At 42.9% G+C, this 24,025-nt stretch overlaps 1 protein-coding gene across 3 annotated transcripts in view; it reads right to left on the bottom strand.

Moving 5' to 3' along the window:
- Positions 1-220: 220 nt before the first annotated feature.
- Positions 221-24,025, bottom strand: part of MRPL42 (mitochondrial ribosomal protein L42) — a 50,592-nt gene continuing 26,787 nt past the window's right edge. Inside the window, exons 2-7 of one of the 3 annotated variants that reach the window (XM_072655577.1) lie at positions 17,832-17,973; positions 15,517-15,624; positions 13,950-14,013; positions 12,109-12,193; positions 6,485-6,648; positions 221-400 (exon numbers count right to left, since the gene is read on the bottom strand). In XM_072655577.1, coding sequence (XP_072511678.1) covers positions 355-400; positions 6,485-6,648; positions 12,109-12,193; positions 13,950-14,013; positions 15,517-15,624; positions 17,832-17,880 — 516 coding nt within the window. In that variant the 5' untranslated portion in view covers positions 17,881-17,973 and the 3' untranslated portion in view covers positions 221-354. The other 2 variants (XM_072655578.1, XM_072655580.1) reach the window with 2 other exon arrangements.

Raw genomic sequence — 24,025 nt, 5'->3', positions numbered from 1 at the left:
CAAAGGCAAGATAAGATCTTTTGATGAAGAGCAGCCATTCCCCATTTAAAAATTGTTTTTTTCTCCGTGTTTATACCACGATCATGATAAGACTGAGTTGTGATATCCTATAAAATGAAGTGAAATGTGACAAGTGGGAATTAACTCAACCAGGTGTTTTTTAAATCAGAATGCCAAGCCTGGAGATTATTTGATATGTGAACAAAAATATAATCAAAAATCTAGAAAAAAATTTTATTAAAATTTCCCCATATAACATCAGGAAACACTTATTTCATTTCTTCAAGCAGCGAGAGAAACAAAAGATGACATTTCCCTTTGACAGTAAATGATGACTACGTTAGCATCTGAAAATCATCTCTCTTTGGGAGGATTGGGTTTTCTGCGCCGCTGGTGATACCTTGAAAAGAAGAAAAGATATCCTGGTAAAGATGTGGTATTCATTTAGATTGGCTTGCTGTGGCTGTCTCTTTTATACATACATATGTACATATACTTTTACATGTGTGTGTTTCTAGTACATATGTATAGGCATGCATGTGTCTGTAAATATAGACACACATATACACAGAGATGAGTAAAACAATAGGATTTATATATGTGTGCCTCTCTCTCTCACACACACACATATATACATCTCCAGATAATCATCTCACAATAGGAATTCTGGGGAAATGTATTCCCTTCTTTTGGGTCGCTAAGACAGTAAGAACCCCAAGTGCTGGAAGGCCTTTCTCACTTAATCTCACCATCTCAGGGACACCAATGGAGCACGCCCTGCCTCTACCATGTGGCCAATCCACTTTTGCTGATGCTGTGTTCCATGTCTTGTAGCCATGCAACACTGGGAGAATTTTTAAAGAGACATTTTTTTTGTTTCCAGGAGAAACCTGGGGTGACCAAAGGAACTCTGCAACTTCCTAATGGTAAACCAGCCTGCTCTTCTCCTCCTCCTCTTTAATTCTGAGCCCAATTTGTCATCTCTCCGTTGTGCATCCAACTACACACAAGCTGGACAAGGGACATTCATACAATCATTGGTCTTTCCTGTCAAATTCTGTCTAGTGGGTACAGAGACTCAACAATGCTCCAGTTCCAGGGTTTGATGTCATCTGAAAACAGGAGCACACGGAGGCCCTTACCCTCCACGGGAAATTCCTCTTCAACTTGGACTGTGTTGGATCTCCCCTACCACAAAGTCAAACACCATGAGAAAGTAGACACCCTGTGTTATGCTTCCCATGACACTTCTTCACATGATGCAGAGGTATCAATAGGGATTCAAGTAATAATCTTCAGTGGTTTTGGTGAATGAATGAGAGCTACCTTGTTGGAAGAGAGCCTCGTCTACCAAAACAAACCATGAACAGTAAGTCACCAGAACTTGTTTTCTGGACATCTTTCAGTCAACAGTACAAGGTAACAGAGGTCGGCTAGGGACTTTCCTGCTATATATCACGTCCATTCCCAAACTCCTACTAACCCTACTGATGACTTTCCCTTATCAAGGCTGCCCTTGATGAAATGCACAAAGCAGACACACAGGCCACTGACATTGCCAGTGTCAACTGTCTTTCAGCATAAAACTCTGAGATTTTTCTCAACAGCTCTAACACCTGCTGCACTAAGCCAACCCCCCAACAACTGTCTTCTCCTCTGTATAAAGTCCTTGTCCAATGCAGCTGTTTTTCCTGTCTTTCTTCTCTTTCTGCTTCCTCTAAAAGAGAACTGAGGCTGTGATGTTAGGTTCCAAATGTGGTAGTTCTATTGCCCTAGTAGGTGAAAACATTTATTATAAAAATCTTTATGAACCTTTTCCCATTTTTCTGGTCTACTGTCCTATTGTCTGCCTAAAATGTCCTCAGGACACTGCTTAGGTGGATTTCTTACTGAGTTTTTAAAAAAAACTCCTATTACTCTTCATTACTTTTCTTTGCTGTTAGGCATCAGCTGCCTCGGTAAGACTTTATGCAAATAAGTATATAAGTTAGACTGGTCGTGCTTCTGACCATTACTATTTCTGTCTGGTCAGTGAGTCAGGTGATTGCTATCTCTTTAGGGTCTCCTGGTATACGTGTGATGGCAAACTGGTTTATACGGGCACCACTGCATGGTTTGGTTTTTCTGCCATCCCTTACTCAGTACCGACTTTAATAGTTCATCACTGAGTTGTTTCAAGTGTATGGCATATGTTTTTCTCATTATTCTCCTAGCATATTACTCGCTCTGATCTTCGTTCTGATGAGTCAGTAATCTGAATGTAAAAATAGTTAAAGTGGACAAGAAATTATTAAGAACAGAGGTAGTGTAGAGGAAGTCTGGGAGAGCCAAGAGTGTATCCTGGAAAGGAATGAATATGTGGCTAGCCTGGGCTTGTGTTCCTTAAAATGAAGGCTCTGGAAGGAACCAGCCAATCAGAAGAAGAAGCTGCAGGAGTAGGGGGTCACTTCCAATATGTGAAATCTAGAAGTTGTGACCTTCCAGGGTGAAAAGTTTTCTGAGACATGGCGGAAGAGAGCTAGAGAGAAGCCTTCAGGAGGAAGGTGGCCCCTGAGTGGGCCTTGAAAGAAAACAAGGCTTCTAAGAGACTAAGACAAGGAGGCAACACGTTGAGGGCGAGGAGGATGGCGTGGACAAAGCAGACTGGGACAAGAGATGGAGTGTCAAGAATCCCAGTCATCAGAGTAAGTTCAAGAAAGTGGGACAGAAGAAAACAGCGAGGATCCCAGCTGAGAGGCACAGGGGAAGAACAGCGGTGATTCAAGAGCATGGCAGCTCAGTCCAATACTCACTCACTGCCCCATGTGACAGACACATGGTGGGAAGTGCTACAAGCAACACACAACCACATTCTCTGGTCTAGTGTCACTAGAACCCCATGCAAATGTACAGTACCAAAAAACCAAAACAAAAACCCTTCAATGTAAAAGTCCTATGGTCAAACTAATGATGACTTAGATTTGATTTTCCGGACTTGGGCTCTCAGAGCCCTGGGATCCTGGCCAGAGGCGGAATAAATCTCCCAAGGACTTGGAGACTGAAGACTCTAATCAAGAGGGCTTTATGATGAAAAGAGAGGCGAGACGGCAAAGACAGGCCCCAAAGACAACTGTTAAATGGGACACTGTACTGCAGAGGAAAACAAGCATGACACTGGGGAAAAATAGTGAATGAAGAGCCCAGTCATTAACAGGAGAAAATAATCTTGGATCAGTGCTAACAGTATTTTGGCCTCATCTACTTACAACTGCTCAGAGCATGGGACATAAACTCAAGTGGGGAGGCAGCTACAATAGGCCAAGTCAGAGAGGGCCTGGACTGGGACAAAGAAGTCAGTTATGTCAACATTAAAGAAAGGGACAAATATGAAATGAGGTCTAAAGGAAGGACAAGCAGGATCTCATAACGGACTTCATATGAGAACAGGAAGGACACGACTTTGTGACCATAAGGAGTTCTACAAAAACAAAGTATTTCCAGGTTTCTCCTTAAGGGTAAGGCAAGTCAGTGGCCTAGGCTGTGTAGAAAGAGAACAGAAAGGGGAAATTTCAGGAAGGAAGGGAGGAAGGGAGGAAGGAAGGGAGGAAGGGAGGAAGGAAGGGAGGAAGGGAGGAAGGGAGGAAGGGAGGAAGGAAGGAAGGAAGGAAGGAAGGAAGGAAGGAAGGAAGGAAGGAAGGAAGGAAGGAAGGAAGGAAAGAAGGAAGTTATGTTTGCCATGATGAAGCTGATAGTCCATTTAGGAAACATTTCTCAAGAATCGACCTTAGCCACTTTCCTAAACACTGGGGATACAAACATGAAAACAACACACACCCTGCCCTCAAGGAGCTCACATTCTCCTTGCATGTACACAAATAAACAAGGAAAATGGAGAAGAAGGTCACCCCAACAACAGGGATGACCAGGGAGGGCTTCCCAGAATGTGGCACGCCTTTGCTGAACTTTCAAAGAAAATGACTGGGGAAGTAGTAACATTTCCCAGGGCCCTGCCCCATACAGGCTAGGCTACTTTCCTTTAGGAGTACTGAAATCACCTCTAAGACTTAATTAGCCAAGAGGATCAAGATTTAAACCTTTGCCACAGCTTTAGCTTCCTGGTAGCCTAAATACAAACACAAGCCCACAAGGACTCAGGAGTTCTTGCCTCTGGCTTCTGAGCAGCACATCCTGAAGCAGGGAAGCTGCCCCAAAGGCATCAATGCTGTAGCCTTGCTGAGTATCCTTTCCATGCTATGGCTTAATAAACTTCCTTTTGTTAACTGTTAAACTGATCTAGGACAACGGTGTCAAACTCAAATAGAAAGGGATCCCTGCAGGCTGCATACTGACTTAGAAAACCACAAGCTAACATTATCTATTTTTATTTATTTTGTTAAACATTTTAAAATTATAATTAATCCAGGTTCAGGCAACCCTATAATTTTGCGACATCTTGCAGCCTACCCTCCAGTTTGATACCTCTGATCTACAATGATTTCATTTCACTCCAATTTTAACCCCAAGGCACCATTCAGTCTACTCTGGATCAGGTCCAGCTTATGTTAAGGAACATTTTGGGAGTCAGGGAGAAGTAGGCAGTGTATGTGGGCATGTACCTTGAGTGAAGACATCAAGGCAAGAGATGGCCTATCAAGTGATGGAACAGCTTGTAATGTGATATGGCCAGAGCACAACAGAGTGATATCAAATAAGGCTGAGAGGTAGCTAGGAACCTTAAAATATCAAGCTAAGGATTTCATTGTATTTCCCATAGAATGTGATATTTGGAATTTGACTGAAAAAAAAAAAGAAAATTGATGGAGAGACAACATGAGCATGTGATCAATCAACAGACATTCCCAGCTATGAGCATGAGTTTCACCAGGACATGAGATACAAGCAAAAAACTAGGCTCAGATCTGAGTCCTGAAGAATCTCTATCATTAGGAAGCATTAGAGGGAACTTTCCACGAAAACTTCCCCAAAACCTATAAAATGAAAGCTAGTTATGACCAGCACCTGTAAAACAAGGTCAGACGGGATGCCAAGAGGTGATGCAACCAAACTCTGAGTATTAGCAAACATGAGGGTGATTCTGTTTCCTAGCACATGTAAAGTCTTGTTTTCTCACTCCAGTCATCCAATTCCTTCAATTTCTTGACGTATTCTTGAAAATTCTGAAAGCTGTTATGGATAGTAATGAATCAATTCTCTGTCCATTCCTGAGTCCTCCCCAAGTCCAAAGCCTGCTGTCTGTAGGATGCTAAAAACATCACCTCACTATGACTATAAATCATTCACTAGGGAAATAAATAAAAAAAACTGAAGTACTAAATAAATATCTCACAGAATTTTAAAAATAGAAGAGTCCTTTTTATCGTCAAAGATTTTTGCCAGTTTCCATTACAAGCCTTGGCAAGATTCCATTATAAAATTAAGAAAAACGTTGTTCTGACATTTAGCTTCAGTTGTCATGTCTAGGCTAGCATCTAAAAGTAACGTGCTAGATGCTGAGATTAGTCCTAGTTTCCCAGAGACTGTCCCAAGTCCCCCCTCCTAAACCACAAACACTGGAGCTAATGGGGTCTTAGTTCTCCATAACTCCTCATTCTCACTCACCCAGGGGTCAGATCTGGCCTTTCCTACCTCCACAACATCTCCGTCACATCCATCCCTTTCTGTCCACTCTCATGGCCTCCACCCTGACTAGTTCAGGACCTGGATTCATGCAGTGGCCTCCTTCCTGCCCAGCCTCCCCATCTCCAGTCTCACCCCCTCCAATTCACCCTCCAAACAGCTGCCAAAGTGGTCTTCCTAACGCACAGGTCTGACCGTGTTATTCCGCTGTTCAGCATATTCTAGGGACTGCCTATTTTCCTCTAGATCTCATTACAAACTTTTCTATTTGGCACATAACCTGGATCCTCACAACCTGGATCCAAACTACCTGTCCAGTCTCATTATAATTACTGCCCCTTGCCCGGCTCCACAGGTCTATCTGGCCTTCCTGCGGCTCTTCACACAAGATACTCCATCAGAGGCTGCCCCCAACCATGTATTCCATCCATCTTCATACCTAAGAATCCCTGGTTTCCTTTAAGGCTCAGCTTAAGCACTATCTTCCACATGAAGCGTCTCCCAGTTCCCCAGTGGCCAGTGCCTCTACCTCCAATCTCTTGCCAAAAGAAAGGCCTTATACTGATTTATTTATTTTGTAATGTAAGCAACCTAAAGTCAGGGTCTATTTCATTTGTGTACATCCACAGCACATGGCAGAGTGTCTGGCTCATAGTAGGTACTTAATAAAGGTATGTGGATTATGATCATATTTCACTAAAATTATACTACTACCTTAGTTTTCTCAAGGGAGAGAATACCACTTTAGCAAAAAAAATCTTTTAGGCTGTAAAACATTAATGCAATAACTACCAAGCATTATTCTTTAGTTCATCTAGATTATTAAGAGAGGATCATTTTTGTTTTGCTTTTTAAAGAAAATACGTACTGTCCATAAGGGTACCAGCGGTGTTTGGTGGTGAAGAATAGTTCACACAGCTCCTCCATCATGGGTCCTTGCTGAGTAGTATTACCCTCTGCTTGTAATCTGGCTTTCAGCATTTGATCATATGTTTCTCCTTGGTGATCCACAGGATCTGGTCTAACTATAGGCTGCAAAATATGAGTTCACCATATCAAAATGAGAGAACTTCGAGCCATTATTTACTAACTTCTGTCATTAACCTGTTGATTCACTAGGTTGTAGTGTTTAAATGGTAAAGGTATTTTCCTGACAAAGCAGTGAGCACAAACTTTTAGGATATGCCTGATTTCTTTTCTTTTTCATACCACCATCTATCTGCTGAATTTTTTCAAACGAAAAAATCCTTATTACTTGAATTTATACTTACTAAGGATGAACATTGATTGCTTACTCAAAAGCCAAAATTCTCATTGAGACGTGAGACTCAAAACCAATCCTTCATAAACTGTTACGATAAACTTAAAACTGTTGGCAATATCAAAAAAGGTGCTAGGTGGCACAGCCGATTGAGTGCCAGGGCAGGAAGACCTGAGTTCAAACTCAGACTCAGATACTTACTAGCTGGCAGGTCACTCAATACTGTTTGCCTCAGTTTCCTCCTATCTAAAATGAGCTGGAGAAGGAAACAGCAACCCACTTCAGTCAATATCTTTGCCAAGAAAACCCCAAATGGGGTCTGCAACACGTGAACAACAGGACCAATAAGCTTCAATGATTTCAACTGTATGTCCAATATTTATCCTTCATAGAAGATGCCATAATTATTTTTTTAATCAAAGGCATTAAATCTAAAAGAGAGAATCTATGGTTTATAGGAGACCTAAGGAAGATTCCCCTCAAAAGATACTACTCCCCTACAAGGAAAAATGATCATCTGTATGTAAAGCATAAAATGATAATGCAGATGAAAACTCATCACAAAATCATTCTGAAAAACTGTTTTAAGAAAAATCAGATACACTCTGATGCAAAAAAAAAAAAAAATGACCATGAAAATGTGGCCCAGTTTTCCCTGAATTTACAATTACCTGAATTACAACAGAATTCTTCACTTTGCCCACAAAGCACTTAAATGACAGGTTAATAGCACACAGTAACTGTGCTCAATGCTACAAGGCCTCCAGGACACAAATCTGTATTTCTTTATTTCACTACATCAGTGTGAGGATACCCACCCAGGCAGCAATTGCCTCTCATTCAGAAAAAGCCTTGGAGTGGCTGTTGCAGAATTATTCATAGCCCTGCCACCAAGCTGGGCCTCAAACAACTTCTATGCTGTCAAGCCTTTCCTACCCGAGGGGGCTCTGCCACAAGGGGCTCCCTGAGGACAGAGCCTTCAAGAACCCAGGGTCTCCTCGGGAGTCCAAGGAGACCTAGGACAAACAGGAGAGAAGAAGGAAAGGCTACCAGTAAGTCGATCCATGATAAAAGGGTGGAAAGTACATGACAGAGAAACACAAATGAAGGATAGGCCAATGGGAGGGGAAGGCTTCTTCATAAGGGCTGTCCTGGAACCCAAAGGACAAGGTTGGGGTCATGAGAAAAGGCAGGTGGACTCTTAGGTGAGAGTGAATACAATGTGGAGAAGGTATAAAAAAGGCAGGAGACCCCAGGAATCACCAGGAGTCTGGTAGGGAGAGAAGGGAGGGAAGGGATGCTGGACCTGACCGCTTCAGGACAAGACCTTCGTGCCTGCTGGGGGAGGAGATCCCGAGCCATGACAACAAGCAGCAGAGAGAGTGCAGCAAACATCCATCTCCTAGCTAAGGTGAGATGGAGTGTAGGGGTGCTGGGCCAGACCATGCTGGGGCTGGCTGCCAGGTGCAAGGAAGGGCTTCAAAGAGCCAATTCACCTCCAAAAAGGAACATTTTCCTCCCCATTCAGCAGCAGGATTGGCTCAACATGTAACGGATCTCCCTAACTGTAAGAAGATGGAAAATATTTTTATTTTTAAATAAAGATACAAACACTGTGATTAATGATTTGTTGAAAGTCACACAACGAGCCTCCGGCATACTCAGAAATCAAGCCATTATCTGATTCTCAGGCACTGTTTGATCTACTTGGCTGAACCTCAAAGAGGCAACATGTGAAAAATTCTAGTTAAACAGGAGAAAGGGGGGAAGGAAAGAAAAACATTTATATAGAGCCTACCATGTGGGAGGCACTGGATTGTTTTTACAAATGCTTCTTTACAATCTTTTAAGCATTTAAAAAAATTTTACAATGATTCTTTTTAACAAATATGACTTCATCTGACCCTCACAACCCTGGGAGGGAGATCCCCATTTTACAGTTGACAGAAATGAGGCAGACAGAGGTTTAGTGTTTGGCCCAGGGTTGCACAGCTAGTATGTCTCTGAAGCCTGACTCCAGGCCAAGTGCTCTAGCCACTGCACCATCCAGCTGCTCCTAAAGCAGAGTATAGTTGAATGCTGGCCTTTAAAAAATTGTAATTCTGAAGTTTTTCTTTTAAAACAATTTTCTGTGTTCAACTCCATGGTACATAATGCTGCTGTCCTAATAACTAAAATAGTAAAGCCACTCCTTCAGTTATTTACTGTTCTCACACTAATAATTTCATTTTCCTAAAATAAGAGAACTGGAAAAATCCTTTTGAGCATTCATGTGGCCAAAGGCACTCCAGCTACTTTAAAGAAACATGCTGGGAGCACAGTTCAAGGTGGCTTATTTGAATGAAAACATACGGCTTAATCAATATTTTTTCAACTACGATTTATTGGTGGTTAAGTGAACAGCACAGATTTATTAGATGATTGAGGGATGAAAATAATGTTTACTATAATAAAGACATTTATCTTCCCTACTTTTCACCAGGGTTCAAGATTGGGGGCAGGGGGAGGGGAGGAAAGAAGGGGAAAAGGCAAGAGGATTTAGAATATTGTGGATCATTGAGATTCAAAATTCAAAGCCTGCAAAGAACAGTATAAACATGAGGGGACAGAAACCTAAATTTATAAAACTCACACTTAAGAATATTTAGAGTAAGCTTTGAGCCTATAAGGGATCCCTTCTTCTAAAGCTAATCAGAAGAGGAAGACAACCCTGCTTTTGCAGAACAAAAAATGTCTAAGACCTGCAGCTGGACAGAGGAATTTATGTCCTGCTTACCGCTTACCAGTCTTTACCCTGGCTAAACTCCAGCTCCTGTAAAGAGTGCTCATGCGGCATGACTGAAGACTGTCCTACCCTGGCTTCACCCACCTCTGCAGACTCCTCACACACTTCTGGGTCTACTGTGCTCCTGCTTTTCTATCTCTACACCTTTGCCCTCTTCTTGACTTGCTGAATTCCATGTCCAATGCTAATGCGACCTCTTGCACGGATCCTCTAGGATCTCCAAGAGTAACAATCCCCCGTCGGAGTCAGGGAGCACACACTCCTCTCTTCTCTACTTGGTCTATCTTTTCCATCTACCTACAAACATGCTTCAGATTCCCCCCATGCCAAAAGAACCTTCTCTCAGGCCTGGGGGTAACTCAAGCTATTGTCTCTTCTTCAGGATAAACTTCCAGAAAGAGGGCATGCCCACTGCCTCCCTGTCCTTAACAGTCACCCCTCAAACCCTTTCAATTCAGCTTCCAACTTCACCAGCTCTACTGAAACTGCTTCCTCCACGTCTAGAACAATCTGTTATATGGCCAGTCCATGGCCTTCCACCATCCTTATGCACCCTGACCCTTCTACAACACAAATTGCATTCTATTTGACAGTTGCCACCCCCTACTACTCCATTCTCTCTCCCTTCCCTTGAAGTTCACCAAACCGCTCCCTCTGGAATACAGTGTAGGTTGGCCTTCACGGTCTCCTCTGATGGTCTTTCTCCCAGCCCGTGATGGGACACCTGAGCACAGATGCATCTCAATGTTTTCCACCCTCAGCTTTCTCTTCTTCCCCTCTCAGAGTTGGCTTTCCTCCAAGCCACACTTTCAATAATCACCTCTGCACAGACAGTTTCCAAATCCCTCTCTCACTCTGAGCCCTGGTCATTCGATGGCTTGCTGGACCCTGCAGTCCGAAGACCAGGGTCAGCCTCCTGGCTCTGGGCCAGTCAAAGCGTCTCTCCATCTGTTCTGTCCTGTGTAAAGTGAGTGTCCTGCAGGAAATCACCTCTGCTGTCCCATGGACCTGCAGATCTCCTTATCCACATTCCTAGGAGCCTGCCTACCTCTGCCCCTACTCTCCATTCTGTCTACCACCCACCACCATGCTCACCCTTCAGTTCCTCCAAACTCAAAACCTGCCATCTTTGGCTTTTCCTTCCCCCTTGCTCCCTACATCCAACTGGATACCAAATCCTCTTGTTTTGACCATCACCACCTCTTTGGTGCCCAATCCTTTCCTCCAAATGATCCTTCTCATACCTGACTCTGCACTAACACTGCTCAGACGCTTCACAGGGTATGGAGGTGACTCTGGGTTCTTAAAGGCCATCGTAGCAGGAGACAGGTTCTAGCAGGTCCCACTAAGCAGGTAAGGTTCCAAGTATGCTGCCAGTAATGGGCTATATAAGTGTCATGCAAGTATGAACCCAGTTAAGGTCAGAGACATCACCAGGGGAATTTCTGTGTTCCAGAAACTCATAAACAGCATGGAAAACAAGGGTCTATGTCTGTGGAGTACCCACATGAACAAAACCTTAGATCCCTCATACTGAAGCACAGGTCTGTGTAAGTCACACCCCTGCTGAAAAATATTCAATCACTTACTGCCTAAAGGTTTAAATTCAAACTCCTAAAACTGGTACTTAAGACCCTTCATACCTGGCTCCAACCTAATCTTCCTGTCTACTTTCATTGGTCTTTATTGCACACTACATTCCAACCAAAGTCTGCCACTGGCTGTTCCTCAATCTCACTGTGTGAAGCTGCCCCATGTCCATCTGCTCCAATGCCACCTACTCTGGTCTCTAGGCTCCCTAGCTCCAATCTCAGAAGGATCTCTTTGGGCATCTCTTCTTTCTCTGCCATGTTCTACATCATATCATGCCTCTGTAGGTCCATGTCCTAGCTCCCAGTAGCCTGGACTCCCAGACTGTTTTTTCAATTTTAATTTCAGGGCCTAGCACAGCACTTTTCATACATAAGGCCCTTAAGAAAGTTCTAATTTCTGATTATCTTATAATACAGAGTATTGTCACTACTGGTGTCCATGTCAGCTCCCTAGTAGACTATAAATTTCAAAAGGGTGGAAACTGTCATATAAAACTTTTTGTCTTTCCTCTGCCTTGACAGAGGTCTCTACAGAACAGGCCCAAACACATCACTAAAATGTGGCGACCAAAATGGAACAGAATACTGCATATCTACATCTGCAATGTAGCATGATGAGGAGCCTGCAGAGGAACTAGAAACGCCTCTGTGCTTGAGAGTGCATTTTCATGAATGCCGTCCTGAACTCTCACTAGCTGCTGTGACATCACTGATGTTACAGTCTGATAAGTTGAAAGCAGAGAACCCTGCCTTTCCCTCCCTCATCCATGCTGCTCCCGCCCATACTTTACTTTCTTCTATCACAATAAGATATGATTTTATGGTGATTCAAAGAGTAAGAAACGCAGACCTACTTTGGTGTGCTCATAGGGCACGTCCACAGAAGGATGGTAACAGATGATGGTTCTGCCATCTGAAGACAACGCGAGTTCCACCTTGCTATAAAAGAAAAGCATTTTACTGTATACTGGACATAAGAGATTCATGTTGTAAAATTAAAAGTGATGAATCTAAAATTACTTGATGAGGAAAACAATGCTAATTGAGCAGTTATCCATTTGGCCCATGTGAAAGAGGGCAACACATCGGGCCACGTCTACGAAGCCACCCTGAGATCAATTTGTATTTTTATCCTGTTTATATTTAAAATGTTTATAGTTCTAAATGTACCACCTTGTGGGAAAAGAATACTGAGGTGCACTAGCCATGGTGCAGATTTCCTCTACTTGTTCCAAACCTACTTCCAACAATTTCCAAGATGTCGCCCCTCATTCTAGTCAGCTGTGATTTAGCAAAAAAGCCTGTGCTCACCTTACCCACTCTTCCGTGATTCTATGGACTTGTAAGGTGAGTAGTCCTCCTTTTTAGCATATTCTAACAGAGCCACTCCCATCCCCCACCCCCCCCACCCCCACCCCCGATCCTTCTTTGGACTTACTCCAGCTTCATTCTCTTTCGTAAGGTCTGGTGACCAGAAATGCACACAATCCTCTAGGCACAAAATCACTTAATTCCTCACCATGTGAAAAACGAATGACCAATATCTTTCTCCTATTTCATACTGCTTCCAGGCCTCAACACTTCCCCAATGTATTCTAAAAGAGCACAATTTTTATAGCTGCCAAAAGAATGTCTTCTTTAGATAACGTGCCACATTTTGGCTCCAAGAACTTTGACTCCAGTTACAGGAGAAACCAGTGTGGCTAAGAAGTAACATGAAAGATCAAATGCTCAAAACAAAAAAATATTTTAGCCAAGTGAAGACCACCAAAAATGAACTACGATGTCAGAACGTTTCACCACCATTCCAGGGTGGAATACTCCAAAATGCTGATCACGTAAACATTCATTTCGGCAAAAAGTGTTTAATGAATTGAACTGAAGCAGCTTTTGACTTAAGAGACTTATATATTTCCAAGAAAGGCACTGGAATAGTGGAAAGAGAACAAAATTTGGAGTCGGAGGATCTGGGTTTGTAATCCTAGTCTCCCTGACAGACCAGTGTGAGACTGGAAAAGTGAATGATCCTTTCTTCCCAGCCATGAAAAACAGGTATTGGACTAGATGATACTTAAGGTTCCCCTCTCTTGCTCTTAATATAGTATTCTCAAATGTGCAAAAACACTCATGAGAAAACCTGAAAATGATCAAAAGTAAATGAGCTTTAGAATAACAGCCCTAATTCACATTTTTAATGGAGTACAGTTAGCATTCCTACTAAAAACAGTCACAAAGGGTAATCTATTTTTATTGACATGTATTAAAGTAAAATGCTCAATAAAGTATGTAGATTAGTTCCTAAATGTTATGTAATTATTAACTGTTCAAAACTAAATAATAATTTGAGCATTTTTGCCTACTAGATATAAACTAAAATCGGGAAATTAATTTTTCCCCAAAGCTACAACACTGTTGCAAAAAGAATAAAGAGGATTTCTGGCAGTATATTTATGTCATAATAAATTGAGCATTCAGTCAAATACAATAGCAGTAATTTTTTATTAACCAATGCTTGTAAACATATGCTTGTTCAAAAACCACCATAATAACTATTGAAAAGAAAAAGAATGGGAAAAATCTGAGGAAGAAAGCAGCAGACACCAAAACAAGTAACTCAATTTGGTTATTTCTAAGATTCCATCTAAGACACAAATAGAAATTATTGTTCTTGTTTCATTTGGATTATAATACATACCAATTGTAGTCTTCTGGAAGAGGCGTGTATGTTGATTTGTGACAAACACAGCCCAGAGCTCCTTCTGGAAAGACCCAAACCACAGAGATCAAGTCAGTCTGCAGCTATATGTACATTTACATCTCCTACTTGAATGGATCTGTGATATCAAGGACGTGGATGCTCCTTCTCTTAATCCCTTGGCACATTTCCTCATCCTCTGTAGCTCGTTCATGCTCCTCAACATACTAGAGACCTTCTATATGTCTTGTCACTGCATGGATATCTGAGGAAGCTCTCCCCAGTCTATCTCCGGGATAGCACAGAAAGATGTGATCCTTTATTCTGACTGCACAGACTTTGGAGGGGGAGGGGAGTTGGAGAAGGAAAGCATAGCTAATCAGACTTACTCAGGGTCACACAGCTAGCGTCTGTGGCCGACTTTGAACTCAGGTCCTCCTGACTCCAGGGCCGGTGCTCTATCACTGTGCCACCTAGCTGCCTCGATTATACAGACTTTTAAAAATTATTTTTTTCCTTCATACAAACCCAATCAAAAAAGCTTCTTTTTACAGCACACTTTCCATATTATCCACTTATCAACACAATTTGGATCCCAGTTTTTTAACTTGAATCTTTCTAAGGTTATTTTTTTTTTAATTTCTGAAAAGGTTTTCTTAGAAAAGTTCACCTTTGATATAAAAGAAAAACTAGAAAATATGATAAATCATCTTTTTTAAATAGTCAATTTTAAATATTTGTTCAAGTTAATTAATTGTCAACCAGTTAGAACAACAATAGTAATGAGACCAAAGTGAAGGCCTAATTTCTGCGAGGGTCAATTTAACTAGAACACTTCTAATCTGTCCTATACAGCTTAGCATTTAATGACATCTTCTAACTCATGTTGAACATCCATGCACAGAGAATGCTCTTGCCTCATTCACAATTGTTTTTATGTAAGTGATCTTCCCAACTTGCCTGTAAATATCTTGAAACCAAGGGCATTTTCAGGGAGTATAACCCTCTTTATCCCACAATATTTGTGAAATGTTTGCTGTGCAAAGAGCCTTTGCACACTAGATGAATATTTGTTATTAATGTTAATCACAATTTGTTATTGATGGTAATTTGCTATTCATATTTGTTATTAATTCAGTTAGGGAATTCCTCCCTTCCATGAACCTAGCCCTGCTCTTTATCTTACAGATGAGGAAACTGAGGCCCAGAGAGAAAAAGGACCTTTGCACAGCAGACACGTAACAAATACTGTGGGGTTTTAAAGAGGGTTATACTCCCTGAAAATGTCCTATGTGCCACCCCCACACCTCAAAGCATGCCAGCTCTAACATGCCCCTGCCTGGTGTAGAGTTTAGTGGAGAGTCCCTGCTACTCAGTGTGGGCCTCTCTGGTCTCATTCAGCCTTGAGGCAGGAGGGAAGAAGAGAATGGGGACAGGAAGAGGACAAAGGAAAGGAGTCTTAGCGCTGTGCATGCTGACACAGGTTTAGTGTTAGGATCACTATCAAGCCTTTAAGACCCTGTGGCCTATTTAAAGTAAAGTACGTGGAGTCCAAAACGCTGCTTACTCTGCAGGGTCACTTGCCGGATGGAGGCGGCTTTGTGGGCCAGCACTGCTCTGGAGAAGGCCGACCTCACTGCTGCCAGGGCCATAGTGCAGAGGGTGCAGACAATGTCTGGAAAGGAAAGTAGTTTTTTTAATCTCTCAAAACACACGCTTCCTGTTAGCACTGAGTAGGAGATGAAAACAGAGTAGGCTACAACCATTTAAACTGAATGGGACCCCTATCTTTTCAGCCTCATTCCAACACTAGCCCAAAGTAGCCTTCTCTCTAGTCTATCCCACCCATTTCTGTGCCCCTTCCCTCCTCATGTCCCACACAAGACACATTCTTCCTCCTTGAGACAGTGAAAGGCTCAAAGGATCTCATAGCTTCATTAACATTTTTGGTGTGATTTTCCTATTGCACAAAACATAAGTATGAGGGAAGAGTGTTCAGATACAAGACCACAAGACTTAGATATAAGAGCCATTTCCAGAATCAGGCCTTGGGTATCACGTGGTCAGTGGTTTCTAACTTTTTCAAGTGTGAAGACTTTTTCTACTGCGTGGCCCTGAACACAACAATGGTAATAGTCTTGGCATTCAATGGTTGAGAAAACACTATGGTAAAGAGTTGTTATCAATTAGGCATAGACTGGACCAGCAACTTCACTAGTACAGGGAACTCTGTGAGGATGAAATTCCCTCTACCAAGAGAAGCAGACACATTCTCTACACCTTAAGAGACATTAAAAGGTGCCCAGGGCATTGAAAAGTCAGGGACTTGGTGTAAGGTTATACCATCACCACATGTCAGAAGTAGGATGGGAAGTAAGAGACCAACTCTTCCTAAATCCAAGGACGGTCAGTCAGTCAGTCAATAAGTTTTGATTCAGCACCTACTGTGTACTAGACAGTGGGTTACAAAGTCAAAAGCCAGCGCCTGCCCACAATCTAATTGTCAGTGCTCTACCCACTATACCACAGTGTCTCTCATAAATAAATTCAATAATACTTTTGGATAAATTTGACTTGTATTAGTTACATCGCATCCAAATACTTGAGAATGCTCAACTGGTAGGTGTAAGTCATCATTGCTGCATCGTGGTGTGCTGGAAAGAACTCTGGCTCTGGAGTCTAAGAATCCATGCTCAAATCCTTCCCCTGATATGCCACTGGTCACTCAGGGGACCCTGGGCAAATCACTTCCCCACTGAGCATCATTTTTCTCATGTGCAAGATGAGAATCATATATCCACCTCACGGTCAGAAGACTTAACATACGTAAAGTGCACTGCAAACTCTAAGAACGCCAGATCTACGTTTGTTATTAACGGCATTAGGGAATCCCTCCCTTGCAATAATATTCCTGCAGGTGGGACCCCTGATCTAGGTCTCTTCATCTCACAAATGAGGAAACTGAGGCTCCCAGAGATAAAGGAACTTTGTCTTCCCATCCCTCTTATGCCTGGAACACGCACCTTCTCCTTTCCCTGGTTTCTTTCAAAGTTAAGCTCACAGGGCACCTCCTACATGAGGGCACCTTCGAGTGCTATCCCCACAGGGAAGAAAAATCTCATGTTAATTTCACATTGATTTATACACTGATACATTGTCTCACTTGATGGAATGTAAGCTCTCTAAGGCTAGGAACTACTCTTTAGGAGCTGGGGATACAGATACAACACGTCTCCATTCCTCTACCAATGAAATCACGGTGCTAATCAAAATCAATATGGAGTATTCTCCCTCCTGGTACTCCCAGCCTCTCCCTCAGTGGCTTGTACAACACAAAACTACTTTCTCTTGCTCTGTGTTAATTATATATATTATATATATCAAGACACGTCAACTTATATTGATACAGGTGTAAGTACTGACAGATCGATATAGAAATCTATGTCAATTGACAGATAGGTAAATGATTAAGTTACGCAGATAGCTGGATAAAGAGATATAGATGACAGGTAAGTAGACACCTGGGTGGTTTGATGGATGGATGGATAAGGAGACAGACAGGTGGACAGAGGGATAGATTCTGCACGTGTGCGTGTGTGTAGAAAGAGGAGAAAACACACTTTGAGGGGTACGCCGACCTTGGTTCCTCCGCCCGGGGGAGCCTTGGTTTCCTGACTCGTACAAACGGAGGCGGCCCGGGCCCGCGTGCCTCAGTTTACCCGCCTGTATAAGGGGGAGGATAACAGCCCCTCCCTCCCAGGGAGGTGGGCAGGCTACGCTGAATAAGGCATGGAAAGCACTTCGCTACGACTATTAATTATTGTTACCGTTAATATCGTTATTACTCCACCCCCCGCAGCCCGGAGAGAAAGTGACAGTTACCTCCAAGGACACAATCTCGGTCGCTCCACGTTCCCCCGCGGCCCCTCATGCGCCTGCGCAAGAGTCACTTCCGGTTGTCGGCGCGCTTTTACACTCGTGACGCGAGGCGTGCTGGGAAATGTAGTCCAGCTGGAGAAAGCGTCTGTAAGGGTATTTGAATATCGGCAGTCCGTCCATCCATAGAATTCAACCTTTACCTGAACCCGGATCGGCTCAGAAGCCTTAGGCCGGAAGATGGGGATGGAATATTGGCGAGGGAACGGGATTTGTAGACTTGAGTCCAGATTCTGACTCTGAAATTTACAACCTCGGTGACCTTGGATAAGTCACAGCCTCTCGGCTGCATTTTGCTTAAGGGTCAAATGTAGACCTGATCTCCAAGCCCTTGTCCTACCGTAAATCCTATGACCTCTAATACAGCTGGTTATCCAAATAATAATAAAAATCATAAACAGTAGTAATAACTAATACTAAACGAGGGGTAGCTACGTGCCACAGTGGATAGAAGTGCCAAGCCCACAGTCAGGAAGACCCGTGTTCCTGAGTTCAAATCCAGTCTCAGACACTTACTGGCTGTGTGACCCTGGGCAAGTCACTTCACCCTGCTTGCCTCCAGTATCTCTGCCAAGAAAACCCCAAATGGGGTCATGAAGAGTGGGACGTAGCTGAAAAACTGAAAAAACTGCACCATACAAAGGGAGTGCTCATACCCTCTTATAATCTCCCTTAACAAAAGGTTTCATTTAGCCTCCATCACCTTACTTCTGTGTGTGGAGGATGTGGAGCAGCAGAGAATCATCTTGTTCAGCTCTCATAGAAACGAAGGAATGAAGGAACGCTGCATTTACTAAGTACTTAGTATATGCCAAGCTGAGCTCGGTGCTGGGGACACCAACAAAAAAAGATGTTCCTTGCTCTCCCATGGGGGCCATAAAAGATTTGGAAGATTTCAGCTGTAAGTCAGATGGAAAAATCATTCATCTTTGGGGTATGATGGCCAAACAAATGGTCATGCCTCTTCGTTAAAGAATAAATAAATGAATCCTTTATTAAATAAATAAATCCTTTATTAAGGGGATTTGTTCTGTGAAGTTAGGATTCATTCAAAGGGCCATACTCGAGGACCTGGGGGGCCACATGTGGCCTTGGAAGGTTTCTCACCCTCCAATCCCCTACCCATAACAATAACACTACTCTTCACAAGTAGTTATACAGTCTCCAGCAAAAGATCTCCAACGATAGGGAGCTCACTACTTCCACCCTTTCAGGCAGAGGCAGACCATTTGAGGAAAGCTTGCCTTATACTGAGCCGAGCTATGACTCCCAATCATTTTATATTCACTAATTCTAATTCTGCTCGCCAAAGTCAACCAAAAACGCCAAATCCTTCTCTTATCGGATGCCCCTTCAAGCATTTCATAGCAGCCCTCCTATCTCCCTGAAGGAGTGTCTCATCCAGATGAAACCTCTGGAATGTTTCCAGTCACACAGCTATCTGGGTTGACCACTTTGGGCAGCCCTAGCTCATCTGCATCCCTTCTTGAATTCATGGCTTCCTGAGCTGCCCCCTCTTCCCCGCCCCCCCCCCCCAGCTGTGCCCTGAACAGAAACAAGCCCCAAAGTGTCACCCCCTCCCTCCCTTTGGGCACAAGGCTTCTTCCATCAGCTTTTCTGGCCTCTGCCTCACTCTCCTGATTCATATTGAGTTGACACCTTCAGAAAATCTTTTTCCCATAAACTGTTTTCTAGCTTTGCTTCCCACAACCTGTATGCATACAACTGATTTCTTAAGAATTCAAATGCAGTTTATTTCTCCTACATATCACATTGTTACTTTCATCAAATAGTTCCAATTGGTTGGAATATCAGGGGGTCTCAGTTCTGCCATCCAACATATTAGGTAATCCCCCAGGTGTCATTTCATGATAAACATGCTCTCTATTTTTTCCTCCATATCACTGATAAGAATGCTGAAAAAAAATCACACCAAGGATGCAGCTCAATGGCATTGTGCTGGAGACCTCTTTTCCAGGTTGACATAATCCCATTAATTTATACTGGAAGAGACCTGAGAGATCACTCAAGCTAACTCCTCATTTATGATGTTGTTCAGTCATTACAGTCTTGTCCAACTCTTCATGACCCCACTGGAAACTGAGGCAAACAGGGTTCAGTGACTACTGAGACCCAAACACATTGAGCTGCCAAGGTCACAGGAGCAGTTAGTCAGCCACAATTTAAAGCAGTGCTCCTTTTTTTAAAAATTAATTTATTTGTTTTCAGTTTTCAACAATCACTTCCATAAGTTTTAAATTTTCTTCCCCCTCATTCCCCAAGATGGCATGCAGTCTTTTATGGGTTCTACTACACATACATTCTTATTTGTGAAAAATGAACCCAACAAGCCCCCAACTGTGAAAAACATGCTCACCTTAAACAAAGAACAATATTTGTTGTGAAATCAGCAAAGCTTTTATTAATTCTATGTTCATTCCCCCTGAATAAAGAGGTAGCTCCCAAGGAAGATTACAATTGGTTCAGTCCAATGCAAGCCCTTTGTATTGTTCCAAGTGTTAGAAACACTCTTGACACTAAAAAGGTATCAAGGAAAATTTATCGCAGCAGAGTTCAGAGGAATTGAACACTTTGACCAAAGTGGATCCCCACCCTCTTTTCAGGAGGAGGAGGCACTGAATACAGAAGTGAGATGAGCTATATACTGTTTAGTTCAAGACAGATCCTCCCACCAGTAGATGGATTGGTCCATTCTCCATTAGGTCACCATCTTCTCTACATGCCCATTACGTGACCTCCCTTGGTGTGATTCCCTCTCCCAAACATGCTCTAACGTAGGACCCATGATCAGAAAATGGAGAGATGATTTTATGCAGGGTGTGTCTGCTTATTTGCATGAGGTTCATTAAGCAAGTGCAGTGAAGAAAAGTCTTCTCCAGGTAACTCTAGGTCATTTTTCTTGGCTAGTCCCAGCTAGCTGTATATTTGGTTCCTTTATCAAAAACTTTATAATTTTCTGAAGACCACTGTCTGCCTTTTGATCGATTGAGTCCACCTGTAGTCTGCTGGTCTTCTTATTCACTTAATAACGTACTGTGGAAACTTAACTTTTGCTGTCTCTCACACAGGTGTGAACTTCCCACTATTCCATCTATTGGCTGGGTGCAGCCTCCCGAACACCTCACTTCATGTTCTCCTCTCTGATAGGCTTCCCCCAAATGGCTCGTCAAACCGGCTCACAAGTTTCTGACCTTTTTACCCGACCATGCTAGGCCCCAACTCTGATAACTACCTGCTATCACTTAAAACTGGGAGGAGTTTAAACCCTGTGGAAACAAAGTTCCCTTTCTGTTCCCCACATTATTAAACACATTTTCACATTAGTCATGTTGCATAGAAGAATTAAAACAAGAGAAACTATGAGAAAAATAAAACAAAATATAACACAAGAGAAAATAGTTCTGCTTCATTCTGTGTTCTAATCCCATAGTTTTTTCTCTGGATCTGGATGGCATTTTGCCTCAAGAGTCCTTTGGGAATGTTTTAGGTCCTTGCATTGCTGTGAAGGGCTAAGTCCATCAGAAACAGTCCTTGCACCCCATGGCTGTTACTATGCACAAAGTTCTCTTGCTCCTTTCACTCATCATCAGATCACATAAGTCTTTCCAGGCCTCTCTGAAGTCTTCTTGTTCATCATTTCTTACAGCACAATAGTATTCCATTACATTCATATACCATAACTTCTTCAGCCATTCTCCAGTTGATGGACATCCCTTCAATTTCCAGTTCTTGACCACCACAAAGAGAGTTACTATAAATATTTTTGCACATGTGGGACCTTTTCCCATTTTTATGATCTCTTTGGAATATAACCCTAGAAGTGATATTGTTGGGTCAAGGGGTATGCATATTTTTTATAGCCCTTTGCGCATAATTCCAAATTGCTCTCCAGAATGGTTAGATCAGCTCACAGCTCCACCTACAATGAATTAGTGTTCCAACTCTCCCACATCTTCTCCAACATGTATCATTTTCCTGTTTTGTCATGTTAGCCAGTCTAATAGGTGTAATGTCACACTCAGAGTTGTTTGGATTTGCATCTCTCTCATCAATAGTGATTTAGAGCATTTTTTCATATGACTATAGATAGTAAAGCAGTGCTTCTTAAATCCCATGTCTCGACCCACAGTTTAAGAAGTGCCAAAGGGATTACAAGTGGAAAAAGTTTAAGAGCCCTGATTTAAAGCTTACTACTCCAGCCCCAGTACTCTTCCTACTCCAACAGGTTACCACTCTTTGAGTCTGGCAGGGCAACCATTCCAAACATACCTTAACTATACTAACACCCAGGCTACATCTTCCCCATTTAACTCACAAACATATATTGAAATAGCCAAATGCCTGGCTGAAGTCCAGATATAATACACTCATGACCTTCTCCCTTCTTGGGGAGAAAAATCAACTCATCTGATTAAAAATAGTTAGAAGCTGACCCCGGGGTTGAGGCAGGGAATTTTAAAGACACAAGGGACACAAAAGATATGGGAGAGATAGAAAGTCTGTTTGAGCTGAAGGGGAGGGAGGGAAGGCCTCTGTTGGGAGGCACTTACAGGAAATATAAATGCGTGGATGAGGAATCTCGCTCTGCTTTTAGAGGCAATGTGGAGACATCATAGCTGTAACTAATACAAGATGACCAGGGTTTGACCTCAGGTGCTGAATATCTGGGGAGGTAGGGGTCCACTTCCTGCCTGCCCAGCTCAGCTTTGTCTGACAGCAGATCAGCTGCCTGGGTCAGGCACGCCCCCAAAGCACCCCAGAGCCCCATGGCTTTCACACCTCTTTTTTGGAGTCATCATCCTACTGAGGTGGACTGCCTGAGTCCAGCTGCTTGGCCCTGATGTCCCTGAGGTATCTGGGAGACCTGGAATCCATTCACTGGATTGAAGGATTAACTCCCTCCTCCCTTCACAGTAATTTCTTTAAGGACAAGAACAAGGTCTCACACCTCTCTTTTAGCCTCCCTAGCAAAGAACACTGTCCTACAAAGAGTAAGCACTCAATGTTCATCAACAATAATGGTGGTAGTTGAGAGATATTGTGGAATAGTGGAAAGAGATCCTGTCTCAGAACTGGTAGGACTTGGGTTGGAGTCCCATCTCTGACTCTTCCTGGCTGTGTGACCCCAGACAGGAAAGAGGCAGCTAGATGGAAAAATGGATAGAATGGCAGACCTGGAGTCAAAAAGACCCGAGTTCAAATCCAGCCTCTGACACTTAGTAACTGTGTGACAAGTCACTTAGATTCTGTGTGCCTCAGTTTCCTCATCTGAAAAATGGGGATAATAACAGCCTCCCAGGGTTGTTGTGAAATGAAATAATGCAATGCCTGGCACACAGTAGGCACCACTACATAAATGCTAGATGGTATTATTATTTCACTCCCGGTACCCCCAGGCGACCCTACTAGAAGCCAATGGTTATTGATCTGCATAAGAATGGAGAGTTGTTTGGAGGGAGCACCCTATTCCAGGGAAACCAAAGGTCTGTTCAAAAACAAAATAAAGATTAAGTAAATGATAGTGATTGATATGTGTCCTGTCAAACAAAAAAATCACACACACACACATACACACACACACACACACACACACACACACACACACACACACACACACACACACACACACACACACCCCTTTGGAAATCAAAAAAGGGGGTCTCCTCCAGAATCAGGATCACCAGAGGCCCTTTCATTCTTTCTAATCTGAAACTTGGAGCCAACTGAGCTCCTCAGTACTTAGTACTCCCTATGGAGGATGACTAAGTGATTCCTCTCTCTGCTCCTGTAATCCTGTGATTCAGAACTGCTGCTGGCCTTCTCTCTGCTGTCATCCCTGCCCCTATCCGCCCCACACACCTTGTCCCTATAGCCTTCCTCACCATGGCACCCACTGGAAACCCTTCTCTATTGACAGACTCATCGTCTTTTTCCTCTGGTGTTCCCTTCGATCTTCTGGCATTCACTGAAACCTGCTTTGGCCTAGAGATACAACTTCTCTTGGAAACTCCTCCAAGGCTGGCTGCTCCTCTATCCCACTTGCCCCGAAAAGACAGGGGGAGGAGGAGCCTCCTTGCTCCCCACTGCCAATGTCCAACCTTCCCTCTGCCGTCTTGGTA

The sequence above is a fragment of the Notamacropus eugenii genome, chromosome 3 (genome assembly GCF_028372415.1).
Source record: "Notamacropus eugenii isolate mMacEug1 chromosome 3, mMacEug1.pri_v2, whole genome shotgun sequence".
NCBI classification, from domain to species: domain Eukaryota; kingdom Metazoa; phylum Chordata; class Mammalia; order Diprotodontia; family Macropodidae; genus Notamacropus; species Notamacropus eugenii.
Note: the sequence above shows the minus strand (reverse complement) of the source record. Positions and strands in the feature narration are given on the sequence as shown.